The sequence below is a fragment of the Salvelinus alpinus genome, chromosome 4 (assembly GCF_045679555.1).
Source record: "Salvelinus alpinus chromosome 4, SLU_Salpinus.1, whole genome shotgun sequence".
NCBI lineage: Eukaryota > Metazoa > Chordata > Actinopteri > Salmoniformes > Salmonidae > Salvelinus > Salvelinus alpinus.
The window spans coordinates 42,634,288-42,659,191 of NC_092089.1; the positions used below are offsets into that span (position 1 = coordinate 42,634,288).

The following is a 24,904-nucleotide window of genomic DNA, read 5'->3' on the forward strand; positions in this document are numbered from 1 at the left end:
GTACCAGGAGCTAGATTTATAATTTTACTAGAACATTGGCATGGCAACCACGGGCATCAACAGGCTACATATCCTACCGCCCTGACTATTTAACCGACCCTCAGTGCGTTACTCATGCTTCCTTCTATAAGCAGCCTGAATAATTAATTTAATAATAAAGAAGAAACACTTTTTATTGAAGTTCCATTTTCCCTGAGGAGTAGCTGAATATCCTCCCCTCGACCTAGGTCGGACTCGGACTGAGAGGAGGGACACTTGACTCTCTGCTTCACCTGGTGAAGAGTCCGGTAAACCGGACCGACCGACGTCCGCACACACTCAAGACCCCTGCGCATGGGGGATTGCGGCCCCACGAGGTCGGATGTCGTGCAGTACGTGCTATTACCTGGTCATCAGCTCCACACACCTGAGCAACGGCCACTTCCGGCGTGTAAAGGGTGTCTTCAGGGGGCCGCTCTGTCGCACGGCCTCCAGCCAATCACCGGTAATGTACCTGTGTGTGTGTTTATGTGTAAAATGCCAAGCCTGCTAAGAGACTTTGGTGCTCAGGTGGAACTGTATTTCTCTACACATGGTGGTGCTGGCAGATTATCATTCTAAGGGATCAATCGAAATTCAGGCAATTGTTACCTGGAGGAAAATGGGGGAGGGTCATGCTTTTTCAGTTTCAGTCAGCTGGAGTGTTTAGTATTTATTGTTTCATCCAGGGGAGGGTCATGTCATTTGTAAACGATTAAATGTAAGCATTTGTCAGAATTTTGAATGTATGTACGACTATGTGTAACTTTAGTGTACAACCCTGCTCTCTCTCTCTCATTCTCCTCGCTTAGCCCACCTGTGTGGGCATTTAGCGTTTGCCTTTCCATTGGCTGTTCGATCAGTCCCTCTTTCTGTTTGGCGTATCCAGAACGTGGGCGTGTAGAGTATCTGGCGAATAAAATCGTTTCCGACTTTGAATTCAGAGTTTGATGACCGTTCTTAATCTGAAGTCGGAAGAGATCTAAAGTAAATAGATGAAATCTGGTGTTGGAGGAGATGCTACAGAATGGAGAGGATATCTGTCCATGTGGATGGCTGGACTATCTGGATGCCTACGAGTTGTTCTCCTTTTCTTTTTGAGTGATATGTTTATCCTAGGCTGCCTGTTAATTCATATAAATCTGATTAGTAAAAAAATATTTCACTGTGTATATTCCTTGGGGAGGCCTATAGGCTTGCATTATTATTCATAAAAATTCCTCTTTAGCTCTTGGAGTCCCAGGAAAAGCTAGACTAGGCCTACAATACGTTGTTGTACACTTATGTCAAGCATTTTATTTACTACTACAGCTTGCTGAATGTAAAATACAGAAGCCTAAAGAGCTGGGGTGCATTCATTATTCTGCATTCATTATTCAAAATATTTCTTAAACGGAAGTTAACGAAACGAGAAGGGACCTACCTGAATTTGTTCAATAGAAACTCTTCTTTTGCTCTGTTTGGTTATAAACGGCAAACAGTTTCTGTAATGAATGCGCCCCTGGCTGGGGAATGAGAGAGAGTGCGTGCGATGGTGTGATCAAAATACACCATATGAGTAACCTGCTAATGTACCTTTCTGGATCTTGTACTCTGTGAGAATAGACCCAGAACTGATCCAAATGGTTGGATAATCCGGCCTGGGCTGTATGGTACTCCCTGTAAATATCTCCATTGGCCTTCTAAGCAGAGTTCCTCTATCCAGTGTGTTCTTTTGCCCATCTTAATCTTTTATTTTTATTGGCCAGTCTGAGATCCGGATTTTCTTTGCAACTCTGCCTAGACGGCCAGCAATTCGGAGTCGCCTCTTCACCGTTGACGTTGAAACTGGTGTTTTGCGGGTACTATTTAATGAAGCTGCCCGTTGAGGACTTGTGAGGCATCTGTTTCTCAAACTAGACACTCTAATGTACTTGTCCTCTTGCTCAGTTGTGCACAGGGGCATCCCACTCCTCTTTCTATTCTTGTTAGAGCCCGTTTGCGCTGTTCTGTAAAGGGAGTAGTACACAGCGTTGTCAGTTTATTGGCAATTTCTCGCATGGAATAGCCTTAATTTCTCAGAACAAGAATAGACTGACGAGTTTCAGAAGAAAATTATTTGTTTCTGGACGTTTTGAGCCAGTAATCGAACTCACAAATGCTGATGCTCCAGATACTCAACTAGTCTAAAGAAGGCCAGTTGTAATTGCTTCTTTAATCAGCACAACAGTTTTCAGCTGTGCTAACATAATTGAAAAAGGGTTTTCTAATGATCAAATTTCCTTTTAAAATTATAAACTTGGATTAGCTAACACAACGTGCCATTAGAACACAGGAGTGATGGTTGCTGATAATGGGCCTCTGTACACCTATGTAGATATTCCATTAAAAATCAGCCGTATCCAGCTACAATAGTCATTTACAGCTTTAAACAATTGATCAGTTGATTGACAGGTGTAGGCTACTGTAGAATAATAAACTTTCATGTATTTTATTCAAACGCTCTGGCAGGGCAAGGTAAAAATATTTCCTAAGGGAGGGGGCCATCCATTTTCATTTCAAAGAGGCCCGATTACCTCCAGGTATCCTCAATTTAAATAACGTTCAATCCCTAACCTTTCAGAGTATCCTCCTAACCTTTCCTTAATGCCAATTAAATGTGTACATGACACTGCAACAAAATTTCCTGCATGTTTTGGGTCCCGCCCTAGCACTACATAGCTGATTCAAATAATCCAAGCTTGATGATGAATTGGTTATTTTAATTATTTTAATAATGTGTGTGTGTGTATGTGTGTGTGATGTAAAGTTTAGTTAACAAACTATGCAGTGCGTGGAGTCTTGTCGTTCTTGAACAAGTCTTTAACAAAGTCTTTAACAGTTGAACCAACTTGTGAAGTGGAGTCCTGAGGCCGTATCTAAGTTGTGTTTCCATATATACATTATTATCATCATTAGTACAGCGCTCCTGTAGCATCATCACTGGTGTGTCATTGTTCCAACCTTCATTACCACTACAAAGCTTACTTTCCTATAGTTATCTGAGGCCTGAGGGTTTAAGAGCAGCGGGGGAAGAGGGGGAGTGAGGAGAGAGGAAGTAAAGAGAGTAGGAGAAAGAAGAGGGGGAATTAGAGAGAGGAATTCTCTATACCTCTCAAGGCAAGGGACTCCTTACCCCTGCAGCTCTTTTCTCTCTCTCTCTCTCTCTCCCCCCCCCCCCTCACTCTCTCTCTCTCTCTCTCAGCACAACACAGTACCCATTTAGTTCATTGCCTTAAAGTGGCCTGATGTGGTTATTTCGACTGCATTTCAGCATTTAGACAGTTTATTTTACCAGGTGAGTTTTCAGTAATATATCTATGACCTGGGGAGTAGTTACAGGGGAGAGGAGGGAGGATGAATGAGCCAATTGGAACCGGTGCACTATTGGATTACTATAGCAGCACACCGCCATATCGGCTCCCGTCACTTATATGGCAAGTGTCCAATATTGACTTGCTTATAGCCAGTTAGTCACCAGGGGTCCGAACAGTGCTGTAGGAGGACATTAGTGGTGATCAGTAGAACACTTTGTGGTGGTCAGCACTGAACCAGTCTAACACTGATGTGGTGGAGCAGGGTCACACACACACACACACACACACACACACACACACACACACACACACACACACACACAAACAAATGCACCCACACACCATTTGGTCCCACCGAAAGCATTTCAGACTGGCACCTCCTGGCACGTATTGTGCTGAATACCAAACTGCCGCTGGTAAACTTTCAGACACAGTCACAGTTCTGCTGTTTCAGCCTATTACTGGTATGCAGAAAATATGTGTGTGTGTGTGTTATACTGTGCTATATCGTTACTGGTGTTTCATCTGATGTCTAACATAGAAGAGAAATATACCTGTACATCAAAGCAGACCAGTGGAATAGATACTGTAACTAGAAATCACACACATACACAGATACACACACAAACAGTTTTAACATTTTACGTGTTCCTATCCAACTGTGTTTTTTTGTTTGTGTCCTTGCGTTGTTTGTAACTTATTTTTTAACTTAATGCTGCTGCTACCGTCTCTTATGACCGAAAATAACTTCTGGACATCAGGACTGCGATTACTCACCACGAACTGGCAGAATCCTTTTTTTCCTTTAACGAGTCCGACGAGCCCGATATGAATGACATACTGGTTTCCCGGGAACAGGCCCAGATCCCCGTCATTTGCGTGAAGAGAAGGCGGAGAAAAAGGGGACGGAGGGAGAGAAAGAGGTATGAATGTGTGATTCTCTGACTCAGATAATTACAGATAATTACATTTGACAGAGTTTGACATTCAGTTCAGTCATTGTTAATATTTGATTTGGGCAGACTAATGAATTCATTACGGTTAATTGCATCGCCTTCGGTTGATAAATGCAAGTGTAATATCAACACTGTGCCCATGCAACAGGACCACACAGGCAAGCAGGCAGGCACGCACGCACACACACACACACACATACACACAGGGAGAAAAATACAGTCTGGGCACTGAAAGCTAAACTCAGACTAAAGGACATTCTGATCCAGATGCACATTCAGTCTACTCTGGTGATTGAGTGCCTATATGGAGTTGTAATAATGAAGTCCCGAACACACACACACTAACTCTCTCTCAGGTTGCCCACCTCTCTCCCTGCGGATTAGAGGCAGCTGTTTGCCTTTATGGTCATTACTGATCTGCACGTTTGATAATTATTAACACACACACCCAAGTGATTGGAGAATTTGATAATTACTAACCATCTGGAGCCCCATTCTAGCTAATCACATAGAAAGAAAGAGTGAGAGAGATATATGTGAAGAGGGAGGGAGAGATCTTAAAGGGAAATGTCACCGCTGGGGTGTTTTTCCAGTCTCCCTACATAATTACGAGTGATGAGGGTGTTTCAGACATAATTATGCACTATAGTGGTATTTTTTGAAATTTTTGCACCGGGAGAGTTCAAACAATGACGTCCTTGGATGATTGAGCCTGCTGTCTGATCTAAAAATGAGTACATTCATGTTTTGTAGCAATTTTTGTGGACTTTGTGTTTTGCCGACTGCACGATCACACTAGCTGCGAGTAGATATGTTTGTCCTTGTTCAATAGAGCCATTGGACTTGTCTCAACTATGTTCCTAACTGCCAGGACATTGCTGGATATCTAGGTTGACTAATTTTCCCTGGCTTTTTAAAGATTACAGCCAACGGGAGCCCTACTTCCTTGTTCCCACCCTCTGTACGTTTACAGGTTCATGGGAGATATGCTACCGTGCACTGTCTATCCGAGATTGCTAAAAAATTAGCTATAATGGCTGCTTCTGATGAATCCTTTTTCCAAGAAGAGCTGGAGAATAATTTTGTTGTTGTTATTTTACATAGGAACATACAGACTTTATGACTTTATGACTATTAGTCTTGGAGTAACTATACCTGTGTGTTGTAGCTGGCTGACGTGTGTCTGAGATTTCTCCTATTCTACACAATGCTGCTACAGTAGGAATACAGACAGTACACAACGATTGCCCATGCTTGTCTAATAGTGTTTACTTCTTCCTCTCACAGACAATACCGCTTGGATACAAAAAAAGTTGATGACTCTTAAAAGGATCCGCCCCTTTTTTTCAATTTTCGCCTGAAATGACATACCCAAATCGAACTGCCTCTAGCTCAGGCCCTGAAGCAAGGATATGCATATTCTTGGTACCATTTGAAAGGAAACACTTTGAAGTTTGTGGAAATGTGAAATGAATGTAGGAGAATAACCCACCATAGATCTGATAAAAGATAATACAAAGAAAAAAACAACTGTTCTTTTGTATCTTTGAAATGCAAGAGAAAGGCCATAATGTATAATTACAGCCCAGGTGCAATATACATGTTGGCCACTAGATGGCAGCAGTGTATGTGCAACTTTTAGACTGATCCAGTGAACCATTGCATTTCTGTTCAAAATGTTGTATCAAGACTGCCCAAATATGACAAATTTGTTTATTAATAACTTTTTATGTTCAAAATTGTGCACTCTCCTCAAACAATAGCATGGTATTCTTTCACTGTAATAGCTACTGTAAATTGGACAGTGTAGTAAGATTAACAAGAATTTAAGCTTTCTGCCAATATCAGATATGTCTATGTCCTGGGAAATGTTCTTGTTACTTACAACCCCATGCTAATCACATTAGCCTGCATTAGCTCAACCGTCCCGTGGAAGGGACACTGATCCCGAAGTTAAGAGATGTGAAAGGTCTCATAACGACAATATCCCCTCTTATCAAAGTTACTCAGAACACCTCACTACACCTCACAAAAACACCATATGCAAATATTCCCTCACAAATGGTGTAGGATTTATTATAAGCTTTAGTAGTATATATTTCTTCTACGGTACATACAGTACCAGTCAAAAGTTTGGACAAACCTACTCATTCCAAAGTTTTCTTTATTTTGATTATTTTCTGGTTGAGAGTATGCCAAGAGTGTGCAAAGCTGTCAAGGCAAAACGTGGCTACTTTGAAGAATTTCAAATATTAAATATATTTGGATTTGTTTAACACTATTGGTTACTACATGATTCCATATGCATTATGTCAACTGTTCCTTTATACTGCTGTGTAAACTCACCATGAGAAAAATAAACGTTTTGAATACAAGCCATGTCTACTCATTTGCTATATTGATAGACTAATTGACTATTTTACTGAAACATGTTTACTTGCCATCAAATTAAAGTTTAAATGATACACCAACTCCCTGCGTTACTTGTTTTAGCAGTAAGCTTAAAGCTAGTTTATCCAACTATATTTCAAGAATATCACATTGAATTGATCCAGCAGTTGTCATCAGCACTTTATTGGTTTCTGATGCAGCTGTAATCGTTTAGTCATTTGTCAGTGCACTTGTAAAAAATATTATATAAAACATCATTATATACAGTGCACTCGGAAAGTATTCAGACCCTTTGACTTTCCCCCCCATTTTGTTACGTTACAGCCTTATTCTAAAATTGATGAAATATTTTTCTTCCTCATCAATCTACACACAATACCCCATAATGACCAAGCAAAACAAGTTGACATTTCTGCAAATTTATAAAAAATAAATCACTGAAATATCACATTTACATAAGTATTCAGACCCTTTACTCAGTACTTCTTTGAAGCACCTTTGGCAGTGTTTACAGCCTCGAGTCTTCTTGGGTATGACACTACAAGCTTGGCACATCGGTATTTGGGGAGCCTCTCCCATTCTTCTCTGCAGATCCTATAAAGCTCTGTCAGGTTAGATGGGGAGCGTTGCTGCACAGCGAGTCCAGGCTCTGGCTGGGCCACTCAAGGACATTCAGAGACTCGTCCCGAAGCTACTCCTGCGTTGTCTTGGCTGTGTGCTTAGGGTTGTTGTCCTGTTGGAAGGTGAACCATCGGCCTAGTCTGAGGTCCTGAGCACTCTGGAGCAGGTTTTCATCAAGGATCTCTGTACTCTGCTCCGTTCATCTTTCCTTCAAACCTGACTAGTCTCCCAGTCCCTGCCGCTGAAAAACATCCCCAGAGCATGTTGCTGCCACCACCATGCTTCACTGTAGGAATGGTGTCTGGTTTTCTCCAGATGTGATGCTTGGCATTCAGGCCAAATAGTAAAATCTTGGTTTCATCAGACCAGAGAATCTTGTTTCTCATGGTCTGAGAGTCCTTTATGTGCCTTTTGGTAAACTCATAGCGGGCTGTCATGTGCCTTTTACTGAGGAGTGGCTTCCATCTAGCCACTCTACCATAAAGGCCTGATTGGTGGAGTGCTGTAGAGATTATTGTCCTTCTGGAAGGTTCTCCCATCTCCACAGAGGAACTCTAGAGCTCTGTCAGAGTGACCTCCCTGACCAAGGCCCTTCTCCCCCGATTGCTCAGATCGAAGAAAAGTCTTGGTGGTTCCAAACTTCTTACATTTAAGAATGATGGAAGCCACTGTGTTCTTGGGGACCTTCAATGCTGCAGAAATGTTTGGTACCCTTCCCCGGATCTGTGCCTCAACACAATCCTGTCTCGAAGTTCTACGGACTCTTGTTTCGACCTCATGGCTTGTTTTTTGCTCTGACATGCACTGTCAATTGTGGGACCTTACATAGACAGGTGTGTGCCTTTCCCAATCATGTCCAATCAATTGAATTTACCAAAGGCGAACTCCAATCAAGTTGTAGAAACATCTCAAGGATGATCAATGGAAACAGGATGCACCTGAGCTCAATTTTGAGTCTCATAGAAAAGTGTCTGAATACTTATGTAAATAAGGTATCTGTTTTTTATTTTTTATACATTTTCTAAAATCTCTAAAAATCTGTTTTCACTTTGTCATTATGGGGTTTTGTGTGTAGATTGCTGAGGAGAATGTTTTCTTTAATCCATTTTAGAATAAGGCTGTAACGTAAACAAAATGTGGAAAAAGTCAAGGGGTCTGAATACTTTCCGAAGGCACTGTAAATATGTACAACAGCTAGCAATATCTATACCACAATGCAGTTGTGAGCATACTAGGCATTTACATATTATATTACAAAATCAGTCAAACTAAATATGGATGTTGTGTTGGTTGAATGTTCCAGGCAGGTTCCTGAATGTTCTTCAGCTGGTGAACCTCTTCTTGTGTTGGGTAATGGCAGCTGGTTTAGCAGGCTTTCTCGCTGTGGTGATGTTGGCAGAGATGTTTTGTGGAGCTGTGACTCTGGCTCCTTGTAGACAACCGTCTGCCTCTTTCTGCACTCCACAGCCATGTGCCCTCTCGTACACTTTCTTAACCACCCACTGCTTCGACCTCTTGCAGAAGATTTGTTTCTACTGCAAGTCTCTTAGAAAGGCATGAAGACTGATCATGAAGATGTGTAAAACATGAAGATTGATTATGAGGATGTGTAACCATACAATGAACCGTGTTCATCTGTAAACAAAAGGGCACTGTAGAGTGGTATGTGTTTTGTTACACTCAGAGTCAATAATGGGGAATTGAGTTGGGCTGTTAGCAAAGATGAAAAAAGTTTGAGGGGGGCTTGACTTGTAGACAGTCTAGTTTGTTGTGTATGAGCACGTACAGTTGTGCTGTTGAGTAGACAAGCACTACCAACAAAAGGGAATAGAATGAAGAGTATACGAACAGCCCCTTTACCCCATGCCAAAGAACTGACTGTGAGGGTGTGAAAAGTTTGAAGAGCACTTGTCTTGTAGACAGCTTAGTGTATTGGTGATTTTGTTTTCTAAAGAGGGTATTGTGCTTTCATAAATACCTTTGGCTGTCCTGGCTTGTTTCAAAGTCAGATGATGTTGATCTTGGGTCTACAGGCGCTGTACTACTAAAGCTGATGTCAAGGCCATCATCAGCAGCAGCAACAGGATAAGTGTGTAGGACACACAGTAGTCAGTGATTAGGCAACATTTTACTACTTTGTCACCATCAATACACACTCAAACAAGATACTACATCCACCCACCCCGTTCATGTCAATAGATCATGCATACTAACCTTCACACAATACCCAGCCCCAACAGACACAAGTCAGTCACCCACACCATCCCCTCTTTACTAATACCTATGTTTTCCAATGTAGACTTCAAGCCTTGCATGAACAATCAACTATGTCTCCATAATACAGAGAAGTTGTAGCCTACTTGTAAACACACCAACTATGACAACAAGACATGGATCATGTTTGTGCTTAGCTACAGTTTATTTATTTGCTCATCATGGAGTCATGGAAATATTTAGTCGATTTTAGAAGATTCCTTGGGCCGGATTCACAAAACTGCATTTTTTTCCTTCACTATAGACTTAATAAGAAGAAAGTTAAGCAAAGTTGCTATTCCTCAATATTGGAAATGTTCTTAAGGTTTTTTCTAAGTTTCTTCCTAAGAAAAAAGTTAAGAAGAAATGGAAAATAATTGAAAATAATGCTTTAGGATTTCTTCTTGGAAATGTACTTAACTTTAGGACAGCTAAACCCTTCTCTTGAGACGAATGGATACTTTTGTAACCATGAACGTTTTCTTGCGCCACAGACCCCGTTTGTCTACCGGATATTTAAATACAGCAAGAATACAAATTAAACACGCGTTATCTAGCTAGCTAGTCATTAACAATATATTACAATATTCTAGAAGTGTTAAATAGCTAGCGCTATCTCGTCAATTTGCAAAGAAGAACTTGGCTAATTTAGTTAACGTGGTTAGCTATTTTGGCTATAATGTCTTTACACGTTAGCTAGCTAACGTAGCTAACTAACTTACCGGTCGCGCAGTCCCTATACCACCATCTCTATGATGGACGACTCCTCCTCCAGCTGGTCCACATGAATGGTCTCTCAGCTCCCTTCTTCTTAGCAGCCGACTTGATGTGTCGGACCACTTTTTTTTACGGCGTCACTGTCCCTTGCCATACCTCCAACGGCAGAGACAGACTCGGCCACTCTCGCCCATCTTCTCTTTTTGGTCTCTGCAGTGACCCCGAAGTTATCAAGTCTCCCCAACAGCAACCTTTTCCTGGCTGCTATTTCCTCCACCATCACTTCAATCTCTTTTCTTGGTTATCCATTTTTTTTTTTTTGATATAGCTAGTCTGATGGCTATAACGTGTGAAAAATAACGAAATAACAAAATCCAATCATCCCTGTCACATAGGCTTATTTATTGGTTTCAAGCACATCACTAATGTCAATGCCACATAAGAAGATATTTACCAAGTTCCTAAGAAAACTACGAATTCCTAAGAACATTTTGAGGAATTGCATTTATGAACTCTTATGAACTTCCTTTTTTTTTTTCATTAAGAAACTTTTCTGTAAGTAATGTTTTGTGAATCCGGCCCCTGGTGCTGAGCTTGATTTTGATGCCGCTGCAGATGTTGATGGGATCGGGCTCTAAATAGAACAGATAGCCATGTTAGCCTCTGTGATAGTTAGTTAGCTAGCTAGCTAATGGTTAGCTAACATAACCTAACAAAGCTAACGTTAGCTTGCAAAGTTACAAATCACATCGCCAGATAGCATCTGGCTAATTACATTGTTATGTTTTGAAATGTTTTGCCAGCATAGATATTTCTCACGTCAACTGGATACACCTCCAAAATCGCTAAGAATTCTGGACATTGTGGTTTACTTACAACCAGGAAATGTTGCTGGCCGTTTTTACCAGTGAGATGCAGAAACACTTGTATTGGTGTGTAATGAGGAAATTGAAAAATGTTACTACACATGTGATATGTTAATAACATACTAATGGACATATATAGTGAAATAGAGCAGCAGTGAAATTTCCCTTTAAGAAAATGCACTCACAACCACAAATCAATATGGAAGGAGCATAATTGGTTTATAGATAGAAGTTAAAACATTCTTCAAGGTTTCTCTCATATGGGAGCTTTGCCCTGGTTCATCTCTGAAAACATGTTTTGTGTTGTTACTAACTTCTCTATTTTTCGCCAAGAATCTTGTTCTGGAGGCATCGTTGCACAGTAGTCACTAGTTGGCACAGGCACAAAGTCATAACATCTGATTTTAAACCTAACCCTTACCTTAACCACACTGCTAACCCCAATGCTTAACTTTAACCTTCAATTAAGACCTAAAAGCCTATTTTGACTTTGCAGCTGACCTATTCAGGACAAGACTCATGACAATAAACGTCAAACTGCCCTTTTCTCCAAGAAGAAAATACCTTTCAGCTTCACACACCACATTCTTCTTCCATCTCTCTTTGTTTCCTTTGTACATTCCCCCTTTCCATCCTTTTCCCCAGCTCAACTTTTTATTTTCCCAATTTTCTTTCTTTGGCCACTAGCTGTTCTCTCATCTCTCACTCCATATTGCCTTTCTCCTTTCATCTCTCTGCCCCATACATTTTTTAGCAGGTCAACTGATCAGTGGTTGGACCATCCTCTGTTTTTATTTAACCTTTATTTAACTAGGCAAGTCAATTAAGAACAAATTCTTATTTTCAATGACAGCCTAGGAACAGTGTGTTAACTGCCTTGTTCAGTGGCAGAATGACAGATTTTTACCTTGTCAGCTTGGGGATTTGATCTTGCAATCTTCCAGTTACTAGTCCAATGCTCTAACCACTAGGCTACTGCCATGTTTGTGTTTGCTTTGAGTGTGTGTGTGTGGAAATACATGGAAATACAAACAGTAATTAAATCAAAACACTTTGATTTAATATAAACTACACACACACACACACACAAACACCTGCACGTGTTTGTGTTTATGACTGTAGCCCTATGTGTGCATGTATTTGTGCATATGTTTGTGGTGTGTGTGTGTGTGTGTGTGTGTGTGTGTGTGTGTGTGTGTGTGTGTGTGTGTGTGTGTGTGTGTGTGTGTGTGCGCGCGCGCGCGCGCGCGTGTATGTGTGTAGTTTATATTAAATCAAAGTGTTTTGATTTAATTACTGTTTGTATTTCCATGTTGATGTATGAGACCAGGTCAGAGATAACCCTGAAAGAGCACCGTGCATCAATACCAACAACTCAGAGACACACACACGGGCCATAGGTCTGACATAGATATATACTGAACAAAAATATAAACGCAACATGCAATAATTTCAAATTTTTTACTCAGTTACAGTTCATATAAGGAAATCAATCTAATCTATATATTTCACATGATTGGGCAGGGACTCAGTCACTTGGGAGCAACGCCCACCCACTGGGGTCCCAGGCCCAGCAAATCAGAATGAGTTTTTCCCCACAAAAGTTCTTTATTACAGACATAAATACTCATCCGTTTCATCAGCTGTCCAGGTGGCTGGTCTCAGACGATACCGGAGGTGAAGAAGCCGGATGTGGAGGTCCTGGGCTGGCCTGGTTACACCTGGTCTGGGGTTGTGAGGCCGGTTGGACGTACTGCCAAATTCTCTAAAACGACATTAGAGGCGGCTTATGGTAGAGAAATTATGCTCTGGTGGACATTCCTGCAGTCAGTACGCCAATTGCACGCATCCTCAAAACCTGAGTCATCTGTGGCATTGTGTTGTGTGACAAAACTGCACATTTTAGAGTGGCCTTTTATTGTCCCCAGCACAAGGTGCACCTGTGTAATGATCATGCAGTTTGATCAGCTTCTTGATATGCCACACCTGTCAGGTGGATGGATTATCTTGGCAAAGGAGAAATACTAAGAGGGGTGTAAACAAATTAGTGTACACATTTGAGAGAAATAACTTTTTGTGCATATTAACAATTCCTGGGATCTTTAATTTCACCTCATGAAACATGTTGAGTTTTTATTTTTGTTCAGTATATTAGAGATAGATATTACACATAGAGATGGACAGTAGAGATGGACAGTAGAGATGAAAAGTAGAGATAGACTGTAGAGATGAACAGTAGAGATACTGTAGACAACCAAAAGCAGAGATAGACAATAGAGATAAACCGACGATATGGGGCACATTAACAATGAAGAGAGAGTTTGGACACAGCTCTGTATTTCCCACACCACTGCAAAGAGCCTCTGGGTTGTTTTGTTGTTTTGTATGCAGGCCCATTGCCCACGTTGTGAATGTGTGTATGTGTGTCTTCTCTGGATGTGAGGTATATCCATGTCCTGCGGTGTTGGATTACTCATTAAATAGAGAAGAACGGAGGGAGGACAGGAAGGGAAACCCTCCAAAGATGAAAAGTATGGAGGCGGTGTGTGTGTGTCGTGTGTGCATATTTTGAGTATTTATACATTTCCCATCTGACTCTTGGGAAGTAGATAAAGGGCCTCGTTGCCAAACTCCGAAAGTATCCCGTTAAACATTTCACAGTCTTCCATTGTCTCCAAGCCCAGAGGCCAGGAGCAAGTAGCATCAACATAGTTCTACTTTCCTATTTTTCCTTTCTATGACTCACTATTTCTCTCTCTGTCTACGTCTCTGCTTTGTAACGCATTGATTTTCTAGTCAGTCCATGGCGTACTGAATCTGTGCTGTATTAGAAGTTTACTGAGAAGAGAACGCTGTCAAATAGAAAATCCAAAACAGAGGCTTCAGATGCACATGAAAAAAATACACAAAGACAAACGTCTCTGTTACTCAAACCTTATTAGTGCCCATTCACTGTTGTAGAAGTAGGAAGCTTCTGTGTGTGTGTGTATGTGTAGGTATCTGTGTCTGTGTGTGATTATGCAGTGTGTAAACAAGAGGCTGCCTGGATCTTTAACTTAAAGACCCTTGCTCCCTTCGGTCTTAACGTGGACTTTGTTCTGAAGCCATTCTTGTGATTGTTGTGACTTTGCCATTGTGGTTGTTTGTAGGCTTGTGTGGTCTTAAGTGAGTCTATGATCGTATGCCATCCATTTGTATTTATTGTATGCTGCTCTTTCTATGCCATTTTAATATTTGAGAAATTAACCAATGATATTAGGCCACTCTTGGCCATGATTACAGACACCTGTGTGTCTTGACACTATATAAACGAGTCATCCCGCAGTGTCTGTGATTGTACCCTGATGAAGACAGCTTGCCTGTCGAAACGTTGGTAAATAAACATTTTTTTGCATCTGAGCTCCTAGAGTGTGCGGCTCTCCTTTATTTTTAAGTTTTCTACTCCGCTAGCCAGCACCTCGCCTAAATAGGTGTGCGTTTCTTTTTCTTCTAGATTCTAGCTGTCCAGTACAACAGGTAATCAATGTGGCTTAATGCTTTTACAGGATCCGTCTGTGCACTGATCTCTCGCTCTCTTATTCACACTCACTCACACACACACACACACACACACACACACACACACACACACACACACACACACACACACACACACACACACACACACACACACACACACACACACACACACACACACACACACACACACACACACACACACACACACACACACACACAAAGACCCACAGTATGCATGTTTTAAGTTCACTTCAGTTTAGCAGCTAATGGAGAATGTGTGTGTGTGTGTGTGTGTGTGTGTGTGTGTGTGTGTGTGTGTGTGTGTGTGTGTGTGTGTGTGTGTGTGTGTGTGTGTGTGTGTGTGTGTGTGTGTGTGTGTGTGTGTGTGTGTGTGTGTGTGTGTGTGTGTGTGTGTATGTGTGTAACAGAAGCGTGTGATTTATGGAGATGAGTGTCGTCGTCCTTAGAGGAGGAGAATTCCCAGGCCTAACTAGTGGCTGAATGATTCATCAGTCTGGCTGCGGCAGGCATCAATAATGGATGGCATAGCAGGTCATGTAGGATTCCGTGCCCTGTGATTAAAAGTGCCCTACTTCATAGCTAAACGCCTCACTTCCTCTCTTTTCCTGTTCCTCCAGGGTTAAAAACACACCTCTACACATAAACACACAAACACACCTACTCACACACCGCTTAACATCCCCTTCACAGCTAATCCATCTCAGCTCCTTTCATCTCACCTTAGACACACACACACACAAGCTTACCGTTGCCTCATGACTACCTTTCCTTCCATACAATCATCCCTTCACTTTGAAATCTGATTCTTTACAGTTAGTTCATCACAGAAAGAAAGAGGGAGGAGAGCGGGGGGGAGAGAGAAGGAGAGAGAAGGAGAGAGAGGGAGAGAAAGGGAGGGAGAAGAGATGGAGTCGAGGGGGAGAGGGGGAACTGCTGGACATTTCCCTCCTGAGACACACTCAAAGATCTCACCCCCCCAACCCCCCACCTCTCTCTCTCTCTCTCTCTCTCTCTCTCTCTCTCTCTCTCTCCCCCCTCTCCCCTCTCCCCACTCTCTCTTTCTCCTTCCTTCCTCCCTCCCCCTCTCTCAATCCTTCTCCCTCTCCTCTCCCCCCTCCCTCCCCCTCTCTCTCTCCAAGCTGTATGTGGGTGTTGATGTGACAGAACAAATCTGGGCCTATTAAGAAACATCACCCCTTCACCTTATACTCCACACTATACATACTAATGCACAACTACAGACACAGAGAAAAGAGAACAGGAGTGTGTGTATGCGTGTGCGTGTGTGCGTGCCTGCCTGCCTGCGTTCCTGCCTGTGTGCGTGCATTGAAATATGTTCCACATAATCGTGTTACTTTCCTGTAAAATGAGGATGTTTGATGCCGGAGATGGCATTTAGGCATAAAGTGGAGAGACGTAATGAACAAGAAAAACAGAGTGAGGGAGAGAGGATGAAGGGATGGAGGTAGAAAGGTGTTAGTTGAGCCAGCCTGTGGAGAAGTGTAGGGGATAGAGTGTATGAGGCGATGTGTGTAGAGAGACGGTCAAAAGGAGACCAGTCAGTTTGAGAAGCAGAGTTAAAGTATTATATTATTGTACAGAGGGATGAGCTGAAAGACTGGATGGTGAAAGAGAGGGAAAGAGTGAAATAAGATCAAATGAGGGGAGAAGCAGGAGAAAAGAAGAGAAGGGGTGAGGATGGAAGCGGAGCGGGTGAGGAGGGAGGGAGTGAAAGGGGTGAGGGTGGAGGGAGGGAGAGAATAGGGATAAAGAGGGAAAGTGGCTATGGCTACCCTTGGGGACACAGGCTGTGTGGGAGTTTAAAGAAGCGGATACACGAACATCGCCCTCTCTCTCGCTCTTTAATTGGTTTGTGATGTTTTCTTAAAGCAGAGAGAGAGAAAATCTCTAATTCAGAGCATTAGTTGCAGCTGCAGAGGTACCCTCCCCCAACACACACATCATGCAAAGCCCTTAAAGAGCATAGAAAGAGCCGAGCAGCTGATCAAAACAGTACATTGAGTCACAGGAGAGAGCACACAGTTGTTTAAATGGTAGTGAGTGTTCTGTGTGTGTGTGTGTGTGTGTGTATGTCTGTGTGTGTGTGATGGTATGATGGTCTTCTAGGAACTTCTGTCTTGTCCTGCGCTTTGCGTGGTCTTTCGTATGAGATAAAAAAGCATACAAAGAGAGGGAAAGAGAAAGGAGAGAGAGATGAGTATGATATATGATCAAATAGAAGAATATAAGACATGTCCCAGGGACTTGCTGTGTGTGGCTTCAGAGAGAGAGAGAGAGACTGCTGTTCAGGTATTCATGTGCGTAGTCATGAAGCTGTAGAAAGGGCTTCGAACAGGCACTCGTTTATTCATCAGTTCCTCCCTTCATCTACCCGTCCGCTCCCTCCATCTCTCTTTGGGATCTGACTGTAGCAGTTGTACTGTTCTTCGTCTGTCTGGAACTGTCCTTTATGTCCTCTCTGTGTAGCTGCTATATGTCTGTGACTGTTCAACTAGAAAGGCCTTATGTAAGACGCAATAGTTCCACTCAGTACAATAATGCTATAGATCAGGGCTCTACAACCCTGTTCCTGGAGAGCTCCCGTCCTGTAGGTTTTCACGCCAACCCTAATCCAGAGCACCTGAATTCAATAATTAGCTGGCTGATAAACTGAATCATGTCAGTTACAACTGGGGTTAGAGAGAAAACCTACAGGAGAGTAGGTCACCAGAAACAGGGTTGGAGAGCCCTGCTATAGATGGTGGAAAAGAGGAGACAAAAATAATGTTTGATTAACAATGATAAAATACAGAAGAACGGAACAGAAAGGCATATGGAGGGAGAGCGAGAGAGAGAGAAAAAGAGAATTGAGAGAGGGAGAATTGAGAGAGGGAGAGAGAGAATTGAGCGAGGGAGAGAGAGAGAGAGAGAGAGAGAGAGGATGAGGGGATGGAGGTAGAAAGGCATTAGTGTGAGTCAGCCTGTGGCGAAGTGTAGAGGTTAGAGTATATGAGGGGATGTGAGTAGAGAGAGGGTCAGATAGAGACCAGTCAGTTTGAGAAGCAGAGAGTTAAAGTATGATGTTATTGTACAGTGGGATAAGCTGAAAGACAGGATGGTGAAAAAAAAGGAAAGAGTGAAATAAGAGAAAATGAGGGGAGAGAGCAGGAGAAAAGGAGAGAAGGGGTGAGGATGGAAATGGAGGGAGATTAGGATGGAGTTAAAGAGAGAGGAGAGAGAGCGAGAGAGCAAGAGAGCGAGAGAGAGCGAGAGAGAGAGAGAGAGAATGAGGATAAAAAAGGAAAGTGGCTGTGGCTAGCCTTGGGGGACAGTCTGTGTGAGAGTTTAAAGAAGTGGATAACACGAACATCTTTCTCTCTATCTCTCTCTCTAATTAGTTTGTGATGTTTTCTTAAAGCAGAGAGAGGGAAAATCTCTAAATTCAGAGCATTAGTTGCAGCTGCAGAAGTACCCTCCCCCAACACACATATTTCAAAGCCCTAAAGAGCACAGAAAGAGCAGAGCAGCGGGATCAAAACAGTAAATTATGAGTCAAAAGAGAGAACACACGGATATTTGTCACATGCTTCGTAAACAACAGGTGTAAACAGGTGTAGACTTAGGCTGAAATGATTACTCACGTGCCGTTCCCAAAAATGAAAAATATAAAAATTATATTAAGAAATACACAATGAATAATGGTAACTTGGCTATACACAGTCCCTGACATTTAATCCTAGTAACAATTCCCTGTCTTAGGTCAGTTAGGATGACCACTTTATTTTAAGAATGTGAAATGGCAGAATAATAGTAGAGAGAATGATTTATTTCAGCTTTATTTATTTCATCACATTCCCAGTGGGTCAGAAGTTTACATACACTCAATTAGTATTTCGTAGCACGGCCTTTAAATTGTTTAACTTGGGTCAAATGTTTCGGGTAGTCTTCCACAAGCTTCCCACAATAAGTTGGGTGAATTTTGGCCCATTCCTCCTGACAGAGTAGGTGTAACTGAGTCAGGTTTGTAGGCCTCCTTTCTCATTTCTCAGTTCTGCCCACAAATGTTCTATAGGATTGAGGTCAGGGCTTTGTGATGGCCACTCCAATACCTTGACTTTGTTGTCCTTCAGCCATAACCTTGGAAGTATGCTTGGGGTCATTGTCCATTTGGAAGACCCATTTGTGACCAAGCTTTAAATTCCTGACTGATGTCTTGAGATGTTGCTTCAATATATCCACATAATTTAACATCCTCATGATGCCATCTATTTTATGAAGTGCACCAGTCCCTCCTGCAGCAAAGCACCCCCACAACATGATGCTGCCATCTCCGTGCTTCACGGTTGGGATGGTGTTCTTCGGCTTGCAAGCCTCCCCCTTTTTCCTCCAAACATAACGATGGTCAGTATGGCCAAATAGTTCCATTTTTGTTTCATCAGACCAGAGGACATTTCTCCAAAAAGTATGATCTTTGTCCCCATGTGCAGCTGCAAACCGTAGTCTGGCTTTTTTATGGCGGTTTTGGAGCAGTGGCTTCTTCCTTGCTGAGCGGCCTTTCAGGTTATATCGATATAGGACTCATTTTACTGTGGATATAGATACTTTTGTACCTGTTTCCTTCAGCATCTTCACAAGGTCCTTTGCTGTTGTTCTGGGATTGATTTGCACTTTTCGCACCAAAGTACGTTCATCTCTAGGAGACAGAACGTGTCTCCTTCCTGAGCGATATGACGGCTGTGTGGTCCCATGGTGTCTATACTTGCGTACTATTGTTTGTACAGATGAACATGGTACCTTCAGGCATTTGGAAATTGCTCCCAAGGATGAACCAGACTTGTGGAGGTCTACAATTGTTTTTCTGAGGTCTTGGCTGATTTCTTTTGATTTTCCCATGATGTCAAGCAAAGAGGCACTGAGATTGAAGGTAGGCCTTGAAATACATCCACAGGTACACCTCCAATTGACTCAAATGATGTCAATTAGCCTATCAGAATCTTCTAAAGCCATGACACCATTTTCTGAAATTTCCAAGCTGTTTAAAGGCACAGTCAACTTAGTGTATGTAAACATCTGACCCACTGGAATTGTGATACAGTGAATTATACGTGAAATAATCTGTCCGTAAACAATTGCTGGAAAAATGTGTTGTGTCATGCACAAAGTAGATGTCCTAACTGACTTGCCAAAACTATAGTTTGTTAACAAGAAATTTGTGGAGTGGTTGAAAAACAAGTTTTAATGACTCCAACCCAAGTGTATGTAAACTTCCGACTTCAACTGTACACGGGGTATCAGTACCGAGTCGATGTGCAGGGCTACGAGCTAATTGAGGTAGAGATGTGCAGTACCAGTCAAAAGTCCCTCAATATAGCAAATAAGTACACATGGTTTGTATTCAAAACAAGGTTTTTTTTCTCATGGTGAGTTTACACAGCAGTATGCAGGAACAGTTATAGCAATTTATGACATACAGTACCAGTCAAAAGTTTGGACACACCTACTCATTCAAGGGTTTTTCTTTATTTTTGCTATTTTCTACATTGTAGAATAATAGTGAAGACATCAAAACTATGAAATAACACATATGGAATCATGTAGTAAACAAAAAAGTGTTGAACAAATCAAAATACATTTGATATTTAAGATTCTTCAAAGTAGCCTGCCTTTGCCTTGATGACATCTTTGCACACACTTGGCATTCTCTCAACCAGCTTCATGAGGAATGTTTTTCCAACAGTCTCGAAGGAGTTCCCACATATGCTGAGCACTTGTTGGCTGCTTTTCCTTCACTCTGCGGTCCAACTCATCCCAAACCATCTCAATTGGGTTGAGGTCGTGTGATTGTGGAGGCCAGGTCATCTGATGCAGCACTCCATCACACAGCCCTTACACAGACTGGAGGTGTGTTTTGGGTCATTGTCCTGTTGAAAAACAAATGAGTCCCACTAAGCGCAAACCAGATGGGATGGCGTATCGCTTCACAATGCTGTGGTAGCCATGCTGGTTACTGTAAGTGTGCCTTGAATTCTAAATAAATCACTGACAGTTTCACCATCAAAGCAGCCCCACACCATCACACCTCCTCATCCATGCTTCACGGTGGGAACCACACATGTAGAGATCATCCATTCACCTACTCTGCGTCTCACAAAGACACGGGGGTTGGAACCAACAATCTCAAATTTGGAGTCATCAGACCAAAGGACAGATTTCCACCGGTGTAATGTCCATTTCTCGTGTTTCTTGGCCCAAGCAAGTCTCTTATTATTGGTGTCCTTTAGCATTAGTTTCTTTGCAGCAATTCAACCATGAAGGCCTGATTCACATAGTCTCCTCTGAACAGTTGATGTTGAGATGTGTCTGTTACTTGAACTCTATGAAGCATTTATTTGGGTTGCAATTTCTGAGACTGGTAAATCTAGTGAACTTATCCACTGCAGCAGAAGTAACTCTGGGTCTTTCTTTCCTGTGTCGGTCCTCATGAGAGCCAGTGCTTTCATGTTAGCGCATGATGCTTTCTGCGAGGGTACTTTACTTTTTTTTTTAAGTTCTTGAAATTTTCCAGGATTGACTGACCTTCATGTCTGAAAGTAATGATGGACTGTCGTTTTTATTTGCTTTTTTGAGCTGTTCTTGCCATAATATAGACTTGGTCTTTTACCAAAGAGGGCTATCTTCTGTATACCAACCCTACCTTGTCAAAACACTGATTGTCTCAAACGCATTAAGAAGGAAAGAAATTCCACTAATTATCTTTTAATAAAGCACACCTGTTAATTGAAATGCATTCCAAGTGACTACCTCATGAAGCTGGTTGAGAGAATGCCAAGAGTGTGCAAAGCTGTCATCAAGGCAAAGGGTGGCTACTTTGAAGAATCTCAAATCTCAAATATATTTTGATTTCTTTAACATTTTTTTGGTTACTACATGATTCCATATGTGTTATTTCCAAGTGTTGATGTCTCATTCTACAATGCAGAAAATAGTTTTAAAAAATAACGAAAAACCCTTGAATGAGCATGTGTGTCCAAACTTTTGACTGGTACTATACATATACTGTAGGTAGGGGTAAAGTGACTAGGCAACAGGATAGAAAATAAACAGTAGCAGCAGCGTATGTGATGAGTCAAAAGGGTCAGTGCAGACAGTCCTTCCTTCATCTACCCATCCGCTCCCTCCATCTCTCTTTGGGATCTGACTGTAGCAGTTGTACTGTTCATCGTCTGTCTGGAACTGTCCTTTATGTCCTCTCTGTGTAGCTGATATATGTCTGTGACTCTGTTCAACTAGAAAGGCCTTATGTAAGACGCTATAGTTCACTCAGTACAATAATGCTATAGATGGAGGGAAAGAGGAGGAAGAAAGAATGTTTGATGAACGATGATAAAATTAAGGAGAATGGAACAGAAAGGCAGATAGATAGAAAGAGAGAGAGAGAGGAATCTGTTGACTGATTCTCTGGCCAGGGTATAAAGGACTGAGCTGGGTGATGGACAGGTAATTCATTATTGATCCATGGTTAATTGATTTTTTGATTGGATTGATCATTGATTTATGACTCTTAGATGAGAGGAACATGTTTTGTTCTTGCCGATGCTGTGTGTGTGTGTTATGCATCTCCTTTTCATTCCCATCCAATCTGGATGAGATAGGTCACACTGCATCAAATGCATCTCTCTCTCTATACACAGTCCAGGGTCCAGAGCTACACAATTGTTCCATCTGGAAATGCTCCAGCATCCAATAATCTTTTCACAGATCTATGTTCGTTGCCAGGGCTGCAGTATTCTCAGATCTGTACTTTCAGCCTTTACTATGATGGCAAAACATCAGTATCTAGTTTAAACAGATCTGTGTTTTTGGCCAGAGCTACAGTATCTAGTTTTAATTTATTTTGGCTGTTGGTGTTATGGTAGGTACGTCTCCATCCTGCATCGTTCATACAGTAGATACATGATTTATTTAGAGAGAATGATTTATTTCAGCTGTATTTCTTTCATCACATTCCCAGTGGGTCAGAAGTTTACATATTTGGTAGCATTGCCTTTAAATTGTTTAACTTCAGTCAAACATTTTGGGTAGCCTTCCACAAGCTTCCCACAATAAGTTGGGTGAATTTTGGCCCATTCCTCCTGACAGAGCTGGTGTAACTGAGTCAGGTTTGCAGGCGTCCTTGCTCACACATGCTTTTTCAGTTCTGCCCACAAATTTTCTATATGATTGAGGTCAGGGCTTTGTGATGGCCACTCCAATACCTTGACTTTGTTGTCCTTAAGCCATTTTGCCACAACTTTGGAAGTATGCTTGGGGTCATTGTATGCTTGGGGTCATTTGCGACCAAGCTTTAACTTCCTGACTGATGTCTTGAGATGTTGCTTCAATATATCCACATAATTTTCCATCCTCATGATGCCATCTATTTTGTGAGTTGCACCAGTCCCTCCTGCAGCAAACCACCCCCACAACATGATGCTGCCACCCCCATGCTTCACGGTTGGGATGGTGTTCTTTGGCTTGCAAGCCTCCCCCTTTTTCCTCCAAACATAACGATGGTCATTATGTCCAAACAGTTCCATTTTTGTTTCATCAGACCAGAGGATATTTCTCAAAAAAGTATGATCTTTGTCCCCATGTGCTGTTGCAAACTGTAGTCTGGCTTTTTTATGGCGGTAAAGGAGCAGTGGCTTCTTCCTTGCTGAGGGGCCTTTCAGGTTACGTCGATATAGGACTTGTTTTACTGTGGATATAGATACTTTTGTACCTGTTTCCTCCAGCATCTTCACAAGGTCCTTTGCTGTTGTTCTGGGATTGATTTGCACTTTTCGCACCAAAGTACATTCATCTCTAGGAGACAGAACGCGTCTCCTTCCTGAGCGATATGACGGCTGTGTGTTCCCATGGTGTTTATACTTGCGTACTATTGTTTGTATAGATGAATGTGGTACCTTCAGGCATTTGGAAAATGCTCCCAAGGATGAACCAGACTTGTGGAGGTCTACCATTTTTTTTCTGTGGTCTTGGCTGATTTCTTTTGATTTTCCCATGATGTCAAGCAAAGAGGCACTGAGTTTGAAGGTAGGCCTTGAAATACATTCACAGGTACGCCTCCAATTGACTCAAATTATGTCAATTAGCCTATCAGAAGCTTCTAAAGCCATGACATAATTTTCTGGAATTTTTCAAGCTGTTTAAAGGCACAGTCAACTTAGTGTATGTAAACTTCTGACCCACTGGAATTGTGATACAAATAAGTTAAATAATCTGTCTGTAAACAATTGTTGGAAAAATTACTTGTGTCATGCACAAAGTAGATGTCCTAACCGACTTGCCAAAACTATAGTTTGTTAACAAGAAATTTGTGGAGTGGTTGAAAAACGAGTTTTAATGACTCCAACCCAAGTGTATGTAAACTTCCAACTTCAACTGTATATGTTTGGCTAGTATATCAACAGTATCTAGTTTTCAGACAGACATCTGTGTTTCTGGCCTTCCTATCTATCTAGTCCTTTCACATCTGTGGTTTTGGATTCTGTACATGTAATTGTTTAGGCCATTTCTGTAACTGTGTGTAACAGATGGGCATAGGCACACACACACACACACACACACACACACACACACACACACACACACACACACACACACACACACACACACACACACACACACAAAATAGGAGGGTTTAAGTGAGACCTCAGCAGTAGTAAATGCGGGTCCCTGAGACACAACAGGTCTGTACCCATCCATTACACACTGTTAAACTGTGATGATAATAAAGCCACTGATGTGTGTGTGTGTGTGTGTGTGTGTGTGTGTGTGTGTGTGTGTGTGTGTGTGTGTGTGTGTGTGTGTGTGTGTGTGTGTGTGTGTGTGTGTGTGTGTGTGTGTGTGTGTGTGTGTGTGTGTGTGTGTGTGCACGCGCAGTGGTGGAAAAAGTAACCAATTGTCATACTTGAGAAAAAGTAAAGATATCGTAAAGGGTATTCATAATTTCCAGCACCACCCCAACATCAACAAAATGATAGAGGAAGATAAGTGTTTCCAATGATATCATCAGTGTGCATCATGTGATTTTAACAAATAGAATAGTTATTGTCTACTAATTGTTTGAAGATGTCATTGGAAACACTTATCTTCCTCTAAATTTTTTACTACAAAACATAGATACGCACCATTTTCATATATGTTGATGTTGGGGTGGTGCTGG

The 24,904-nt window shown here is 41.8% G+C and overlaps 1 protein-coding gene across 1 annotated transcript in view; it reads left to right on the top strand.

The window, feature by feature from the left end:
- Positions 1–361: 361 nt before the first annotated feature.
- Positions 362–24,904, top strand: part of LOC139572586 (G patch domain-containing protein 8-like) — a 51,172-nt gene continuing 26,629 nt past the window's right edge. Inside the window, exon 1 of the mRNA XM_071395288.1 lies at positions 362–484. Within this exon, the coding sequence (XP_071251389.1) occupies positions 362–484 (123 nt within the window). The remainder of the gene's footprint in view (positions 485–24,904) is intronic.